The sequence below is a fragment of the Eptesicus fuscus genome, chromosome 18 (genome assembly GCF_027574615.1).
Source record: "Eptesicus fuscus isolate TK198812 chromosome 18, DD_ASM_mEF_20220401, whole genome shotgun sequence".
In the NCBI taxonomy this organism is placed as follows: domain Eukaryota; kingdom Metazoa; phylum Chordata; class Mammalia; order Chiroptera; family Vespertilionidae; genus Eptesicus; species Eptesicus fuscus.
Genome location: NC_072490.1, coordinates 45,251,300 through 45,266,284, shown reverse-complemented (window position 1 = coordinate 45,266,284; position 14,985 = coordinate 45,251,300). Strand labels below are relative to the sequence as shown.

Genomic DNA, 14,985 nt, shown 5'->3' with positions numbered 1-14,985 from the left:
TTTTCTTGGTGAAGGGACTGGAGTCCGTGTTGATGAAAACACCTTGGTGGCTGCGGTGACTGACAGTGGCTGCAGCAGTGGGGTGATGGGGCTGGTGCCTTCCCCTGAACAGCCCAGTTGCCTCCCACAATGGGAGGCCAGACTGTGGCTTAGGTATGCTCCCTGTGGGGCGCAGGCCTAAGCCATCAGTAGGACATCCCCTGAGGGCTCCCAGTATGTGAGAGGGGGCAGGTGGGCTGAGGGACCCCCAACCCCCAGTGCACGAATTTCGTGCACCGGGCCCCTAGTTTGTTAATAATAGGAAAGGAGCAAAGGGGAAAGCCGGACATTATGGGCATGTCATTTAGGCAGCTTCACCAGGAAGCTGCAACTTTGCACTCCCCAGGGAACCATCAGTATGTTCCCTGCAAAGCACTGGTAGAAGGGAACAGAACAAAAGGAAGATAGACACATGCCCACTAAAGTTGGAGTGACCAGGGACTAGAGGAGGTGCCTGTCAGTAAAACCTAGGGACAGAGAAAGTTGGTCAGAATGGCATCATTGCTGCAAGCCCACAAAAATTTGGAAATACATAATCCCCTAAACAAAGGAATTCTCTCTCTTGTTACACTTGACTCTTGGCTTGTGCTTCCTTTTGCTCCTTCTTCCTTGTATCCGCTGTATGGTCCACAGCCATGTGGACCTCATACATAATGGACTAATGGACTGCAGTGGGGAAACACAAGCTAAGCTAGCCTGATACTGGACTTGATTCTGCTCCAATATGGAAAGGAAACTCTAGATACTGTCCCCAGCTACGCTTCTTCTATGACTGGACTAAGGAAAATGGGACTTTGGAAACTCAGGGATTTAATTCCACCCAAATAAAAATCATTTGTTCTCCCATATGAATCTTAGAAAATTTTTTCTTGGAATATCGCAAGAAATCCAACCACACTAGCAACCGGAGAAGACCTCTCCTATCCTGTAACAATTAGACTAAATCATCCTGAAGAAAATGATTAGGCAAAACACTGGGAGCTGGAGCGGGGGGGTTGGCATTTGTTTTTGCTTATTCTGAAGGGCCAAATTCTGAAAACAATAACAACAGCACCTAATATTCTGATAGTGAAAGGTGGATTGTCATTTATTTAACATAGATATGTGTTAGAGCATGCTAGAGCTAAGAAGGGATCTAATCTCATTTTATAGGTAAGCAAGTGTCCAACATTTCATGGCTTTTTGTTATAGAATCTGGGCTAGAAGTTCCTTGCCCTTTCAAGTACTGTCTTCTATCATTCTCTATGGTGAGGTTATTTTACCTTTGGTTTATCTCACAGATGGTCTCAAGCTGCAGATGACCTCCAGATAGTATATGAAAATTTGACTGGTGATGTCTTGGTATCAGCAGGAGTAATAGCCTACCTTGGTGCTTTTACTTCTGGCTTTCGACAAACATGTACAGAAGATTGGAGCATGTTGTGCAAGGTAATGATTTTATATTTTACTAGAGGCCCGGTGCACAAAATTCGTGCACAGAGGGGGGTTGTCCCTCAGCCCAGCCTGTACCCTCTCCAATATGGGACCCCTTGAGGGATGTCCGACTGCCCATTTAGGCCCGATCCCACCCACCAGGATCGGGCCTAAACGGGCAGTCGGACATCCCTCTCACAATCCAGGACTGCTGGCTCCCAACTGCTTGCCTGCCTCCCTTCCTGATTGCCCCTAACCACTTCTGCCTGCCAGCCTGATCACCCCCTAACCACTCTGCTGCCAGCCTGTTTGCCCCCAACTTCCCTCCTCTGCCGGCCTGGTCACCCCTAACTGCCCTCTCCTGCAGGGTTGATCACTTCCATCTGCCCTCCCTTGTAGGCTTGGTCCCTCTCAACTGCCCTCCCTTGCAGGCAGGGTGCCTCCCAACTGCCCTCTCCTGCTGGCCATCTTGTGGTGGCCATCTTGTGTCCACATGGGGGCAGGATCTTTGACCACATGGGGGCAGCTATATTGTGTGTTGCAGTGATGATCAATCTGCATATTACTCTTTTATTAGATAGGATAGAGGCCTGGTACAGGGGTGGGGGCCAGCTGGATTGCCCTGAAGGGCGTCTGGGATCAGGTGGGGGTTCCCTTGGGGTGTGGGGCGGCCTGAGCAAGGGGCCTGTGGTGGTTTGCAGGCCGGCCACGCCCCCTGGCAACCCATGCAGAGGCTCTGGTATCTGGAATTTATTTTCCTTCTACAATTGAAACTTTGTAGCCTGGAACGGAGCCAAGCCTGGGGCTCCCTCCGAGGCTGAGGCCGGCAGCCATTTGTGTTGGGGTTATAATTGAAACTTTGTTGCCTTAAGCGGGTGGGCCCGGACAGGGTGTGTGGAAAGCTTTGCTTCCCCTGTTGCCGGTGGCAACCCTGGCCTGCTTTCTCAAGCTCTATTCTGCCACCATTTGTTTGAATTTGTTTACCTTCTATAATTGAAAATTTGTAGCTTGAGTGGAGGCTTAGGCCTGGCAAGGACAGGCGGAAAGCATGGCTTCCTCTGTTACCTAGGAAACCTTGCTCTCTGTGGCTGTAGCCATCTTGGTTTGGGTTAATTTGCATACTCGCTCTGATTGGATGGTGGGCGTGGCTTGTTGGCGTGGCTTGTGGGTGTGTCTGAAGTATGGTCAATTTGCATATTTGTCTATTATTAGATAGGATAAGTTTCTTTTTAGATCACTCAAAGTATAAGTTGGGATATTTTGGGGGGAAAGATGATAATAAGGACAGAGAAGTGAGGAAATAACTGAAAATATAAAGTCTCTTTTTTCCCTCTTGTTGAATCAGTAAAGTACTTCCATAGTATAACTTTCTCTTTTTTTTCTTTTTCTAATATATTTTATTTTTTACTTTCTCTTTACAATTTTTAAAATTGTTCAGTTACAGTTGATACTCAATATTGCAACAGTTTCAAGTGTACAGCATAGTGGTTAGATACTTATATAACTTACAGATGATCCCCGCAATAAGTCTAGTACCCCCTTGACACTATACATGGTTATTAGTATACTAGAGGCCCAATGCACGAAATTTGTGCAAGAGTAGGCCTTCCCAGCTGTGCTTCGATCCCTTGCAGCTATGGCAGCTGCCTCAATCCCTCCCTTTCAGCCACAGTGGCTGCCTTGATCCCTCCCTCACAGCCGCGGCGGCTGTCTCAATCCCACAGCTGCAGTCCCGGCTTCTTCTGAAAGGTCATACAGAAGGACATCCAGACAGTTGTTCTGCTGTTCAGCCGTTTGGTTGATTTGCATATTATGCTTTTATTATTATAGATTATTATAGATTACTGACTATATTCCCTATGCTGTGCTTTATAGCCTCGAGATAGTACAACTTTGAATTCAGGTGTTTATTTTCTGTTCCTTAGAGTTATTAAATAACTAGAGGCCCAGTGCACGAAATTTGGGCAAGGAGGGGTGTGAGAGGGGACAGGCTAGGCTGGGGAGGGCAGTTATATGGATATATGGCTGTTTTTAAACATTTATAATTCTATTACATATTTTGAATATAAATTGACCCTTGTGAAGACCCTGCACCCTCTCCAATCTGGGATCCCTCTCACAATCCAGGACTGCTGGCTCCCAACCACTTGCTTGTCTGCCTGCCTCATTGCCCCTAACCGCTTCTTCCTGCCAGCCTGATCACCCCCTAACCACTCCCCTGCCAACCTGATCGATACCTAACTGCTCCTCTACCAGCCCGATTGCCCCTAACTGCCCTCCCCTGCTGGCCTGATTACCCCTAACTGCCCTCCCCTGCCAGCCTTGTCACCCCTAACTGCCCTCCCCTGCAGGCCTGATCACCCCCAACTGCCCTCCCCTGCTGGCCCAGTCACCCCTAACTGCCCTCCCTTGCAGGCCTGGTTGCTCCTAACTGCCCTCCCCTGCTGGCCTGGTCACCCCCAACTGCCCTCCCCTGCAGGCCTGATCACCCCCAACTGCCCTCCCCTGCAGGCCTGGTCTCCCCCAACTGCCCTCCCCTGAAGACCTGGTCCCTCCCAACGGCCCTCCTCTGTCAGCCCAATCACCCCTAACTCCCCTCCCCTGCTGGCCTGGTCACCCCCAACTGCCCTCCCCTGCAGGCCTGATCACCCCCAACTGCCCTCCCCTGCAGGCCTGGTCCCCCCCAAATGCTCTCCTCTGCAGGCCTGGTGCCCCCCAACTCCCCTGCCCTGCAGGTCTGGTCACCTCTAACTGCCCTCCCCTGAAGGCCTGGTCTCCCCCAACTGCCCTCCCCTGAAGACCTGGTCCCTCCCAACGGCCCTCCTCTGTCAGCCCAATCACCCCTAACTCCCCTCCCCTACTGGCCCGGTCACCCCTAACTGCCTCCCTTGCAGGCTGGTTGCCCCTAACTGTCCTCCCCTGCAGGCCTGGTCCCCCCAAATGCTCTCTCCTGCAGGCCTGGTGCCCCCCAACTGCCCTGCCCTGCAGGTCTGGTCACCCTTAACTGCCCTCCCCTGAAGGCCTGGTCCCTCCCAACTGCCCTCCTCTGTCTGCCCAGTCACCCCTAACTGCCCTCCCCTGCTGGCCTGATCACCCACAACTGCCCTCCCCTGCCGGCCATCTTGTGGTGGCCATCTTGTGTCCACATGGGGGCAGCCATCTTTGACCACATGGGGGCAGCCATCTTGTGTGTTGGAGTGATGGTCAATTTGCATATTACTCTTTTATTAGATAGGATATCTAATGACAAATCAATATTTTAATTTTAAAAATATTTTGATCAACAAGAAGAAAGAAAATATCAGCTATTTGTTTATTTCTTACAGGAGAAAAAATTCCCATGTTCAGAGGAGTTCTCACTGAGTAAGACCCTGGGTGATCCAGTAAAAATTAGAGCTTGGAATATTGCTGGATTACCAACAGATACATTCTCCATAGATAATGGAGTGATTGTTAATAACTCCAGGCGTTGGTAAGGAACATAAAATATATTTATTTTTCAGTAATTTTATTTGAAAGTTGTTTTCAAACATAGAGAAAGGTTGCAAGGATTTTAAAATACCCATATAGCTACCACTTCCTAGATCCTAAATTAACATTTCATTTTTTCTTCTTGTTTTATCAAATATTTATCCATTCCTCTATCCATTTGACAAATCATACTTTTTTATGTGTTTCAACATAAGTTGAAGACATGGATGTAATTTCCCTAATACTTCATCCATGTATATCATTAACTAAAGTTCAGTATACTTTTTCTTTTGAGGTAAAATTAGCATTACATGTAATACATAAAATTGAAGAACACCATTCCATGAGTTCTTTTAAAAAAAGATTATTTTCCACCATTCATTACTTTTGACTGTTCTAGAACTTCATATAAACAAATCATACTGTACATACTCTTTTGTGCAAGGTTTCTTCTACACACTATGATATTCCTATTTTTTGTTGCTGAGTGGTTTTCATTGTATGAATATATCATGGGTTATGCATTCTCCTGTTGATGGACACCTGGGCTATTTCTAGTTTTTGGCTATTCAGTGTATTTATTTTAACTAGGTATTTCTTTTTTTATGATAATATTTTCTTTTGCTTTATTTATTTATTTTTAATTTCTTTATTGATTATGGTATTACATAATTGTCCTCATCCCCCTATTCCCATCCCAAACCCCTCCCCACATATGCCCCCACCCCCCTGTTGTCCATGAACACTGGTTAGGCTTATATGCATGCATACAAGTCCTTTGATTGATCTCTTCCCCTTTCCCCCACCCTCCCCTGCCTTCCCTCTGAGGTTTGACAGTCTGATCGATGCTTCCTTGTCACCGGGTCTGTTTTTGTTCTTCAGTCTATGTTGTTCATTATTTCCCTTAGATGCATGAGATCATATGATACAAGAAATACACTTATAAGAACCGAAAATGAGACAAGCCATAATGGTTATGCTGAGAGGCAGATGAATCAGTTTGTAGTTAGTTTCTTTCTGGGCCAACAGTTCTTTTGAGTCCCAATTTCAATATTGAACAGTTCCTGATGTGTACATGTCAGCAATGATATTTCAGTTATGGGTGGTGGACAAATAGTAGTGATGCAAGTCCTTAACTAGGTATTTCTATCCATTTTCAAGATACTATAATTTATGCAGTTTCATGGATACCTTTTAAAATTACTATCAATAGTGTGATAATTATATGAATATCCCAAATGGTTTTTTATTGTTATCCTTTCATTTATATTACTTTGGAAAATTACTCTTATCTGAGAAATAGTTTCCTATAAATGCTTATTCAGTCATGTTGTCATCTAATTTTAATAGTCTTTTCATGGGACCATATCTCAAACATACTCTGATAAGTACTACTGAGCTCTTATATTCATGAGTTACTATTGTAAGTGCCCTATGTTCTCACAAGCTCCTATGAGTTACATATTATTATTATTCCATTTTACAGATGAGGAACTTGAGACCCAGAGCGATTTAGTAATTTGAAAGTAAGATAACTGAGCTAGTGAATGGTGGAGTTAGAATTTTAACCCAGGCAATTTAACTTCCAAATCATTGTTCTTAATCATTATGTTAAATAAAATGTGGAATAAGATATCTCACTGTCTAAAAATGAAGCTCTGCTAATGTGCCTCAGCAGTTGAGCATCGACCCAGGAACCAAGAGGTCATCAGTTTGATTCCTGGTCAGGACACATGCCCAGGTTGTGAGGTCTATCCCCAGTAGGGGATGTGCAGGAGGCAGCCAATCAATGATATTTCTTTCTCATCTATGTTTCTATCTCTATATTCCTCTTCCTTCCTCTCTCTCTAAAAATCAATAAAAACATACTAAAACTATAATGAAAATTTCAGGGGTTTTTTTTGGAATATGAGATACATTAAAGTTGCATTGCAAATCAGTGAGGAAGACCCAGCCGGTTTGGCTCAGTGGTTGAGTGTCAGCCTATGAACCAGGAGGTCACAGTTCAATTCCCGGTTAGGGCATATACCAGGTTGTGGGGTCGATCCCCAGTGTGGGGCATGCAGGAGGCAGATGATCAATGATTCTCTCTAATGATTGATGTTTCTATCTCTCCCTCTCTCTTCCTTTCTGAAATCAATAAAAGTATATTAAAAACGAAACAAATCAGTGAGGAAGGTAAGGTAACTCAATAAACAGTGCTGATGTAAATGGCTATCACTATTTTAAAAAATAAATTAAATCCTTACCTTTCATCACATTCAAAGATGCAAAAAAAAAAAAAAAAAAAAAAAAAAGGCAAGCACCTGAATGCCCCTGACACATAGGGGGTGTCTCTCTACATTTTTACTCTTCCTGGATGTACTCTGTGTTAGGTTGTTTTGGGGGCAAGACTGGGACTCTGTTATTCTGGTTGTTAGTCTTAGGAAGACCCTTGTGCAGGCTATGACTTTTTCAGTCTTTCTTCCCCTCCTTTCTATGACTGCTTAATTCTGCCTTCTACCTGTGGTTGGTCTTGAACAGGAGTTTCCCACCCTTCTCCTGGTAAAGGTTGGTAACAGTATAATGTTTTTAGCCCAAGACATTTTTCTACCCAAGACTCCCACCCCAACCCTGGAATTAAGTTTTTCTTTTGCTCTTGCTCAAGCTACAATGTGTGTTTTGTCCTTGGATTACAAATACCATGGCATGGTCTTATCTCTCTGATGGACACAACTCAATTTCCAGTTATATTTGTAACTAGAGGCCTGGTGCATGAAATTCATGCACATGGGGGGGGTTGTCTCTCAGCCGAGCCTGCACCCTCTCCAATCTGGAACCCCTCAGGGGATGTCGGACTGCTGGACATCCCTCTCGCAATCCGGGACCACTGGCTCCTAACCACTCACCTGCCTGCCAGCCTGATCGCCCCTAACTGCTCTCCCCTGCTGGCCTGATTGCCCCTAACTGCCTCTGCCTAGGCCACCACCAACATGGCTTTGTCCAGAAGGACGTCCGGAAGGATGTTCGAAAGATGTACGGTCTAATTAGCATATTACCCTTTTATTAGTATAGATACTTACATAAAGTTGTATTAAGTGGGAATTGGATTTGTTTTAAAATAAAAAATAATCTCTTTTGCAATTCTAAGAACATTGATTTAAACATTAATAAGAATATTGATTAGCATTGAAATGTCAATTTATAGAAATTGTCACTTTTTGCAATGGAAAGAACAAATACTGTGTTTTTCTAATAATAAGCATTTATGCTAATAAAAGAAAAAGATGCAAATTGACCATACCTTCGCGACGCCCACCAGCCAATCAGGAGTGAATATGCAAATTAGCCCAACAAAGATGGTGGGTTAATTTGCATACATAGGCACTGAGTGGCTGGGGTGGTCCGGGCCTCTGAGCAGCGTGGGAAGGCAGAAAGGCAGCTCCTGCCAGAGCGAAGGCGGTGCCGGCAGCCAGGGGAAGGAAGGCCCATTCTTGCACGAATCTTCATACATTGGGCCTCTAGTATACTGTATAAGAAAGAAAAAGGTCTTAAATAGGACCCTGATACATTTAGTCTAATTACTAGGCAACTTTTAAGCAGTTGTATGTAAAATAACTTTCTCAGTTTCAGAACTTGTTTCTTCTGTTTGCTGTGATATTAAAAGTAAATTTTGACTAGTGTCTGGACCTTTTGGTGTTTTTAGTAGGATTTCAGTACAATATGAGCTGAGGAAGAAAACAACCAGGCAGCTGTATTAGGTTTCTTTGTCTTTTGGAAAGGAAAGAAAATAGAATAGAGGTATCTGGGAGTAGTTGATTAAAGAGCTTATTTATAGGAAAAGAAGATTTTATACCTACAAGCTGTTAAAACGGAAAGAGACTGTCTGAGAAAGCCAAATTGACATGGGATGAAAACTCCCCTTTCTGTGCTATTTTTTTTTTAAAATTTATTTTAGAGTGAGAAGAAGGGAGAGGAAGAGAAACATTATTGACTGCCTCCTACATTCCCCCTGCTGGGGATCAAGCCCACATCCCAGGAATGTGCCCTGACTGGGAATCTGACAGATGACCTTTTGGTACATGGGATGATGCTCAACCAACTGAGCCAACTGGCCAGGGCTGTGTTAATATTTTTTAAAGATAATTTAATGCACTGTACTGAATACAAAAGAAACCTAGGACAGCATTATCACTGAGGAAGAAGAAGGCACACAATGAATCATGTGTTCTTGATTACAATCTTTATCATACTTACAGAGAAAAAATTTCTAAATAGATCTCAAATATATATTGGACTAAACTTGGGAATGACTCTATTGATACCCTGAAGAAATCCATTATAGACTAGTAGATCTCTTACTTTAAATTTTTATCAAATAAGTAGAATTATTTTTCATATTATTTTAACAGATGTCATGTGTTAAAATTACCTTGAAGATGCTATGTTATATTGGAAAGAGCACAGCTTATAGGTTCACAAGATCCTACTTCTGACATTGAAGTATTTTTTATCCATGGAACCTTGATCAAAGTGTTCCCTGAGACTAAATTTCTTAATTTAAAGAATAAATAAGTCTAAAACTCCTTTTTCACTCTTTTATCACAGGACTTTTGTGAAGATTAATACTGATAATATTTTTGAAACACATTGTACTTTTACAAATTGATAGTGATGTTGATTATTTAAATTATATAATTTTAAAGAAATATGAATATCTATTTATTCCCCTCAGAATTTTTCTTATTATATTCTAGGCCTTTAATGATTGACCCCCAGGGTCAAGCCAATAAATGGATCAAAAATTCTGAGAAAGAAAATCAGCTTAGTGTTATTAAGCTATCAGATTCAGACTACATGAGAACCCTGGAAAACTGTATTCAGTTTGGAACTCCGCTTCTGTTAGAAAATGTTGGTGAAGAACTGGACCCATCTTTGGAGCCTTTACTACTTAGACAAACTTTTAAACAAGGTAGAAGTCAATTAATATTAGTTGAACTGAAAGATGATAGTTATCTTTGAGGCTTATCTTTGAGGAAGGAAAAACCACCACATACATTTAATAATGAGGTTAATAACTCAAAACTTCTGTATCTTTGTTATGTATGAAATGAAATTTGGAACAAGTATCAAGAATGAACTTTGCCCTCCCTTCTTTGCCTTAATCACTGTTATCTACACTGTTGTTCAGTAGAGAACATAAAAAAGTTAAAGGCAGCCTGAAATTCCTTTATTGTGTGACTGTGGACCACACAAAGTCCATTATTAGAAGTAGTAATGGTTAATGTGGACCATGGGAGTAAACATTGCCCACCTCATATTTTTTCTGCTTATAAAAATTTTATCTTTGCCAAACTCTAGTACTTTTAAGAGCTTTAGTTATACACAAATAACTTTGGAATCACGATTGAAAATTGAAAGAGGTTCCATTGTATAATGGTCAGTACTCTGGATTCTGAAAATTGAGAGAGGAAGTAACATCAAGAGGTATCTTCATTAGAAGGCTCCATGACCAGAGAAAATGTCTTATACTATCCCAGAATGAATAGTCCTGCTGTATAACTGTTTACTTACTTCTGTGTCTGTGACTTTTGTCACATCTGTATTCTCCTTTAAATTACTAGTAACCTGGGAAAGGTCTTAACATAGGGGGAGGGGCTATGCAACTTTGGCTTACTTACTATTCATTTGTTTTCTGAAATACAGGTGGCATTGATTGCATCAGGCTTGGTGAAGTCATTATTGAGTATTCCTTTGATTTCAAGTTTTATATCACCACAAAACTGAGAAATCCACACTATATGCCAGAGCTAGCTACAAAACTGTCTTTGCTCAATTTCATGATAACTCCAGAAGGACTTGAAGATCAGTTATTAGGTATTGTTGTCGCAAAGGAGAGGTATGTATTTTCTTAGCTGCTTCCGGGTGGCCTAGAGAGAAATACTTGTAGGCCATTAATACTTCTGTTATGTGATTATTTCAAAACCTTGTCAAATTTTATATCTTGTTATTATAAATTAAATAATTACATGATTCTTTAAAATAGCCATTCTATAACAAGCAAGTTATAAGTCAACCATGTTATATTGGGCTCTTAATAAGGGTAGTAAGATTCAAGTGACATGCCATAATTTCTGACTTCTATCTGATTGTTTGAGCCAAAAAATTTCACCATAGGAATGCTATGGATAAAATCAGAAATGTGTTTAAATACATATACAGGATATTAATAAGAAGATACTTAGGATAAGAACAAATAGTAGTATGCTAAACTATATACAGTATGGGTAATATTTTGTAAAAACAAAAATTAATGATGAATGCAGAAAAGATTGAGAAAGATCACACCAGAGTATTAACTGTGATCATCACTCAGATGCTAAGACTATGGGTAATTATTACTATTTTCTTCATAATTGATGTATTTTTTATTAATAGCATATGTTATTATTTAAATGATAAAAATATACGTGATGGGGCTAATGGTAAAGAATTGCTTCCTGTGGGGAGAACCAAAATGGCTGTGTAGTTAAATGCCTACTTGTTACCTGCCACAACCACATCAAGATTACAACTAACTACAGAACAACCATCACTCAGAACACTTGAAATATGGCTGAATGAAAGTCCTACAAATAGATAAGGAAGGAAGGAAGCACATTGGTAGGAGGGGTGGAGGCACGGAACAGGCTGGTCCTATACCCACATGAGGCGTTGTTTTCATCGGGAGGGATATCTTGGCTGCAGAGGCCTTCTGGAGGAGCAAAGGATCCCAGCCCCACACCGACCCCTCAGCCCAAGGTGCCAGAGCTGGAAATAGAAGTTCCTATAACTTTGGGCTGTAAAAACCAGTGGGGTTTATGGCTGGGTGACACAGAGGCTGCTGGAGATGCAGGCAGTTTCTCTTAAAGGGCTGGTGTACAAACTTACATAAACTTGCTCCCTCTGAGATCCAGTGCTGGGGCAGCAGCTTGGGGGGAATCCAGGGACATACAGGGAGGAATTGAATTGTCTGGCATCAGAGCAAGAACTCAGGGGCAGCTTTCTCCCAGACAGAGATGCTCAGAGGGGTCATTGTTCCTATGCTGAGACCTCCCCTGTTGCAGAGCTGACTGGCAGCCATATTTGAGTTTCCATCAGCCTGGCTCACACTGTCCACTCCACCATGAGACCCTGCTCCATCCAATTTTCAGCCCCACCCAAGCTGTGGGCAGCAGCTTTTCCATATGAATGGCCTGTCCTGGCTCAGGCTTCAGACATTCATGAAATCTCTCAAACAAGCAGCATCTGGCATCAGCATGCCCCATACATATCAATCAGAGGCCCAAGAACCGACAGAGCTGGTCCTCACAGCCAATCAGCCTGGAGGTCAATTCATCCCAGTGACTCCAACAGCAATCAAAGCTCAGCTACAACAAGACTGTACATACAGGCCACACAGGGGTGCATCTAGAGGGCCCAGTCCTCGTGACTGGGAGGCTGAGCCACCGGGCCCTATAGGACACCTACTACACATGGCTACTCTACCAAGTCTTGGAGACATAGCAGCTCTACCTAATACATAGAAACAAATACAGGGAAGCAGGCAAAATGCAGAGACAAAGAAACATGTCACAAATGAAAGAACAGAAGAAATCTCCAAAAAAGTACTAAATGAAATGGAAGCAAACTACTAGCTACGGTGTTCAAAACAATGGTTATAAGGATGATCATGGATCTTAATGAGAGTTTCAAGGGACTTATCAAGACTTTCAAGGTTCTTAGTGAGAATGTCAGACATGAAAAAGGGCCAGTCAGAAATTAAGCGTACACTAATTGAAATAAAGAATAATTTACAGGGATTCAACAGTAGAGTAGCAGATTTTGAGAATCAAATCAATGATTTGGAATATGAGGAAACAAAATACACTGAATCAGAAGAGCAAAAAGAACAAAGAATCCAAAAATATGAAGATAGTGTAAGGAGTCTCTAGGACAACTTCAAGCACACCAACATTCACATAATGGGGGTGCTAGAAGGAGAAGAGAGAGAACAAGATATTGAAAACCTACTTGAAGAAATAATGACAGAAAACTTCCCCTATCTGGTGAAAGAAATAGACTTACAAGTCCAGGAAGCACAGAAAGTCCCAAACAAGAGGAATCCAAAGAGACTCACACCAAAACCATCATAATTTAAAAGCCAAAGGTTAAAGACAAAGAGATAATTTTTTTTTCAGGTTACTCTTCTGATTTTCTCTCTCTCTTTTTTAACCTTATTGTTGAAAGTATTACATATGTTCCTCTTTTCTCCCCTTAGCCCCCTCCAGCCTGCCCCTGCCCCCACCCCAGAGCCAGTTGTACAACAAGCCATCCTTTCTATATCTGCTATTATAGAAGAAACAATTAAAATTAGATGGAATATGATGATGCCAAGGAATAAATAAAAAGTTTCATCTCCAGTTCTTTTTTTTTTAATTTATCTTTATTATTGAAAGTATTACCAATGTCCCCCTTCTCCCCTCCCCCATTGACTTTGTTCATCCAGCTCCCATCCCCTCCCTAGGCCTTCCCCACACTATTGTCTTCCCATGGGCTATGCATATATGCATATAAGTTCATTGGTTAATATCTTCATACCCCTTTCCCCCTCCCCTCTGAAATATGTTAGTCTGTTGCATGCTTCAATGTCTCTGGATTTTTTTTGTTCATTAGTTCTTCTCCAGTTCTTATTCTCACATAACTGGCTACACCATGTGGATAAACTTACTATATTCTTAGACTTAGCACAGTACATGTTATTGCTTTTTTGCTTAAATTTCTCAAGTTATTATTTGAATGGAAGTAATTTTAGGTTAGGATTAAGAGACTAATCATCTTAGTTTGTATTACATGTCTACAAAATTACTTAAGTGTCTATAACATTGTGATGTCTAATATTTAAATATGAATTTAGCTAAAATACTACAAATTTAGACTGCATGTTTTTATCTTTTAGACCAGAATTAGAAGAGGAAAGAAATGCTCTTATTCTTCAGTCTGCAGCTAATAAGAAACAGCTAAAAGATATAGAGAAAAAAATTTTGGAAACATTGTCGTCTTCAGAAGGGAACATTTTAGAAGATGAAAGTGCAATTAAAGTCTTAGACTCTGCTAAAATGATGTCCAATGAGATAACAAAGAAACAGCAGGTGAAAAAAGAATTCTAGAAATCTTTTGATTCTTAACGATTTGCTCCGGGTGCCTTAAGAAAGTGCTATACTAGGCTTACTGGGAAAGAAAAAGAATTCATAAAAATATAAAAACAGAAACTAATTTTTAACTCACAGAGTATTTCTTACTGTTGAATTATCCAAAACCTGGTCTGACCTGTATAGTATCTTACATAGAGAAATAAATTTAAAATGAAAGTTTTAAAAATTCATGACAGAATATACACATTTTATAAATCTGTACTTTTTTCAAATATTTAATGCCTTATTTTTGAATTGGAGAAAAGCACTTAAAATTTTTAATATATGAATATTACATGTAAAGCTGTTAAAATACCTAAAACATAATATATTTTTATTATTGCATAGGTAAGGCAAGCTAGTCTGTTTCATTCAAATGTAACTGACTGTCACATAAAAACTGAGTTTGAGAATTTGGCTTGTCTCTGTTCCTGGTTGAAGTTTAAGGTGTGTGGAGGTAATTGCTGGTTAATTGGTCCTTAAGTGGTTTTAGGAACTAATAAGAATGCTTTTCTGCCATTGCCTGGTCATTTGCTCATCAGGGAGAAAGGTATGAGAGTTGGGAGTGGCAGGTGAAGGAAGGAAGATAAGAAATCTACAACGAATAAATATTTATTACAAATTTTATCTATGACAGCCAAATGGTAATTTCACATTATATATATACTAGAGGCCCAGTGCATGATTGAATCATGCACGTGTAGGGTCCCCTACACACTTTCGCTTTTCGCGGTGGATCTGGGTGCCTGTCCGCTGGTGCACCAGCGGACAGGCACCCAGCTCCCCCACTTTTAATGGTCCGCGGCTGCTGAGGGGGGCTACCCTGCTGTTGAGAGGCGCAACTGGGTGTCCGCGGCAGGCCCCCTCAGTG

At 41.5% G+C, this 14,985-nt stretch overlaps 1 protein-coding gene across 1 annotated transcript in view; it reads left to right on the top strand.

Moving 5' to 3' along the window:
- The window catches only part of DNAH12 (dynein axonemal heavy chain 12), a 229,555-nt gene that overhangs the window by 176,299 nt on the left and 38,271 nt on the right, over positions 1 to 14,985 (top strand). The window contains exons 54-58 of the mRNA XM_054729795.1: positions 1,320 to 1,467; positions 4,779 to 4,924; positions 9,660 to 9,874; positions 10,609 to 10,801; positions 13,880 to 14,072. Of these exons, the coding sequence (XP_054585770.1) occupies positions 1,320 to 1,467; positions 4,779 to 4,924; positions 9,660 to 9,874; positions 10,609 to 10,801; positions 13,880 to 14,072 (895 nt within the window). The remainder of the gene's footprint in view (positions 1 to 1,319; positions 1,468 to 4,778; positions 4,925 to 9,659; positions 9,875 to 10,608; positions 10,802 to 13,879; positions 14,073 to 14,985) is intronic.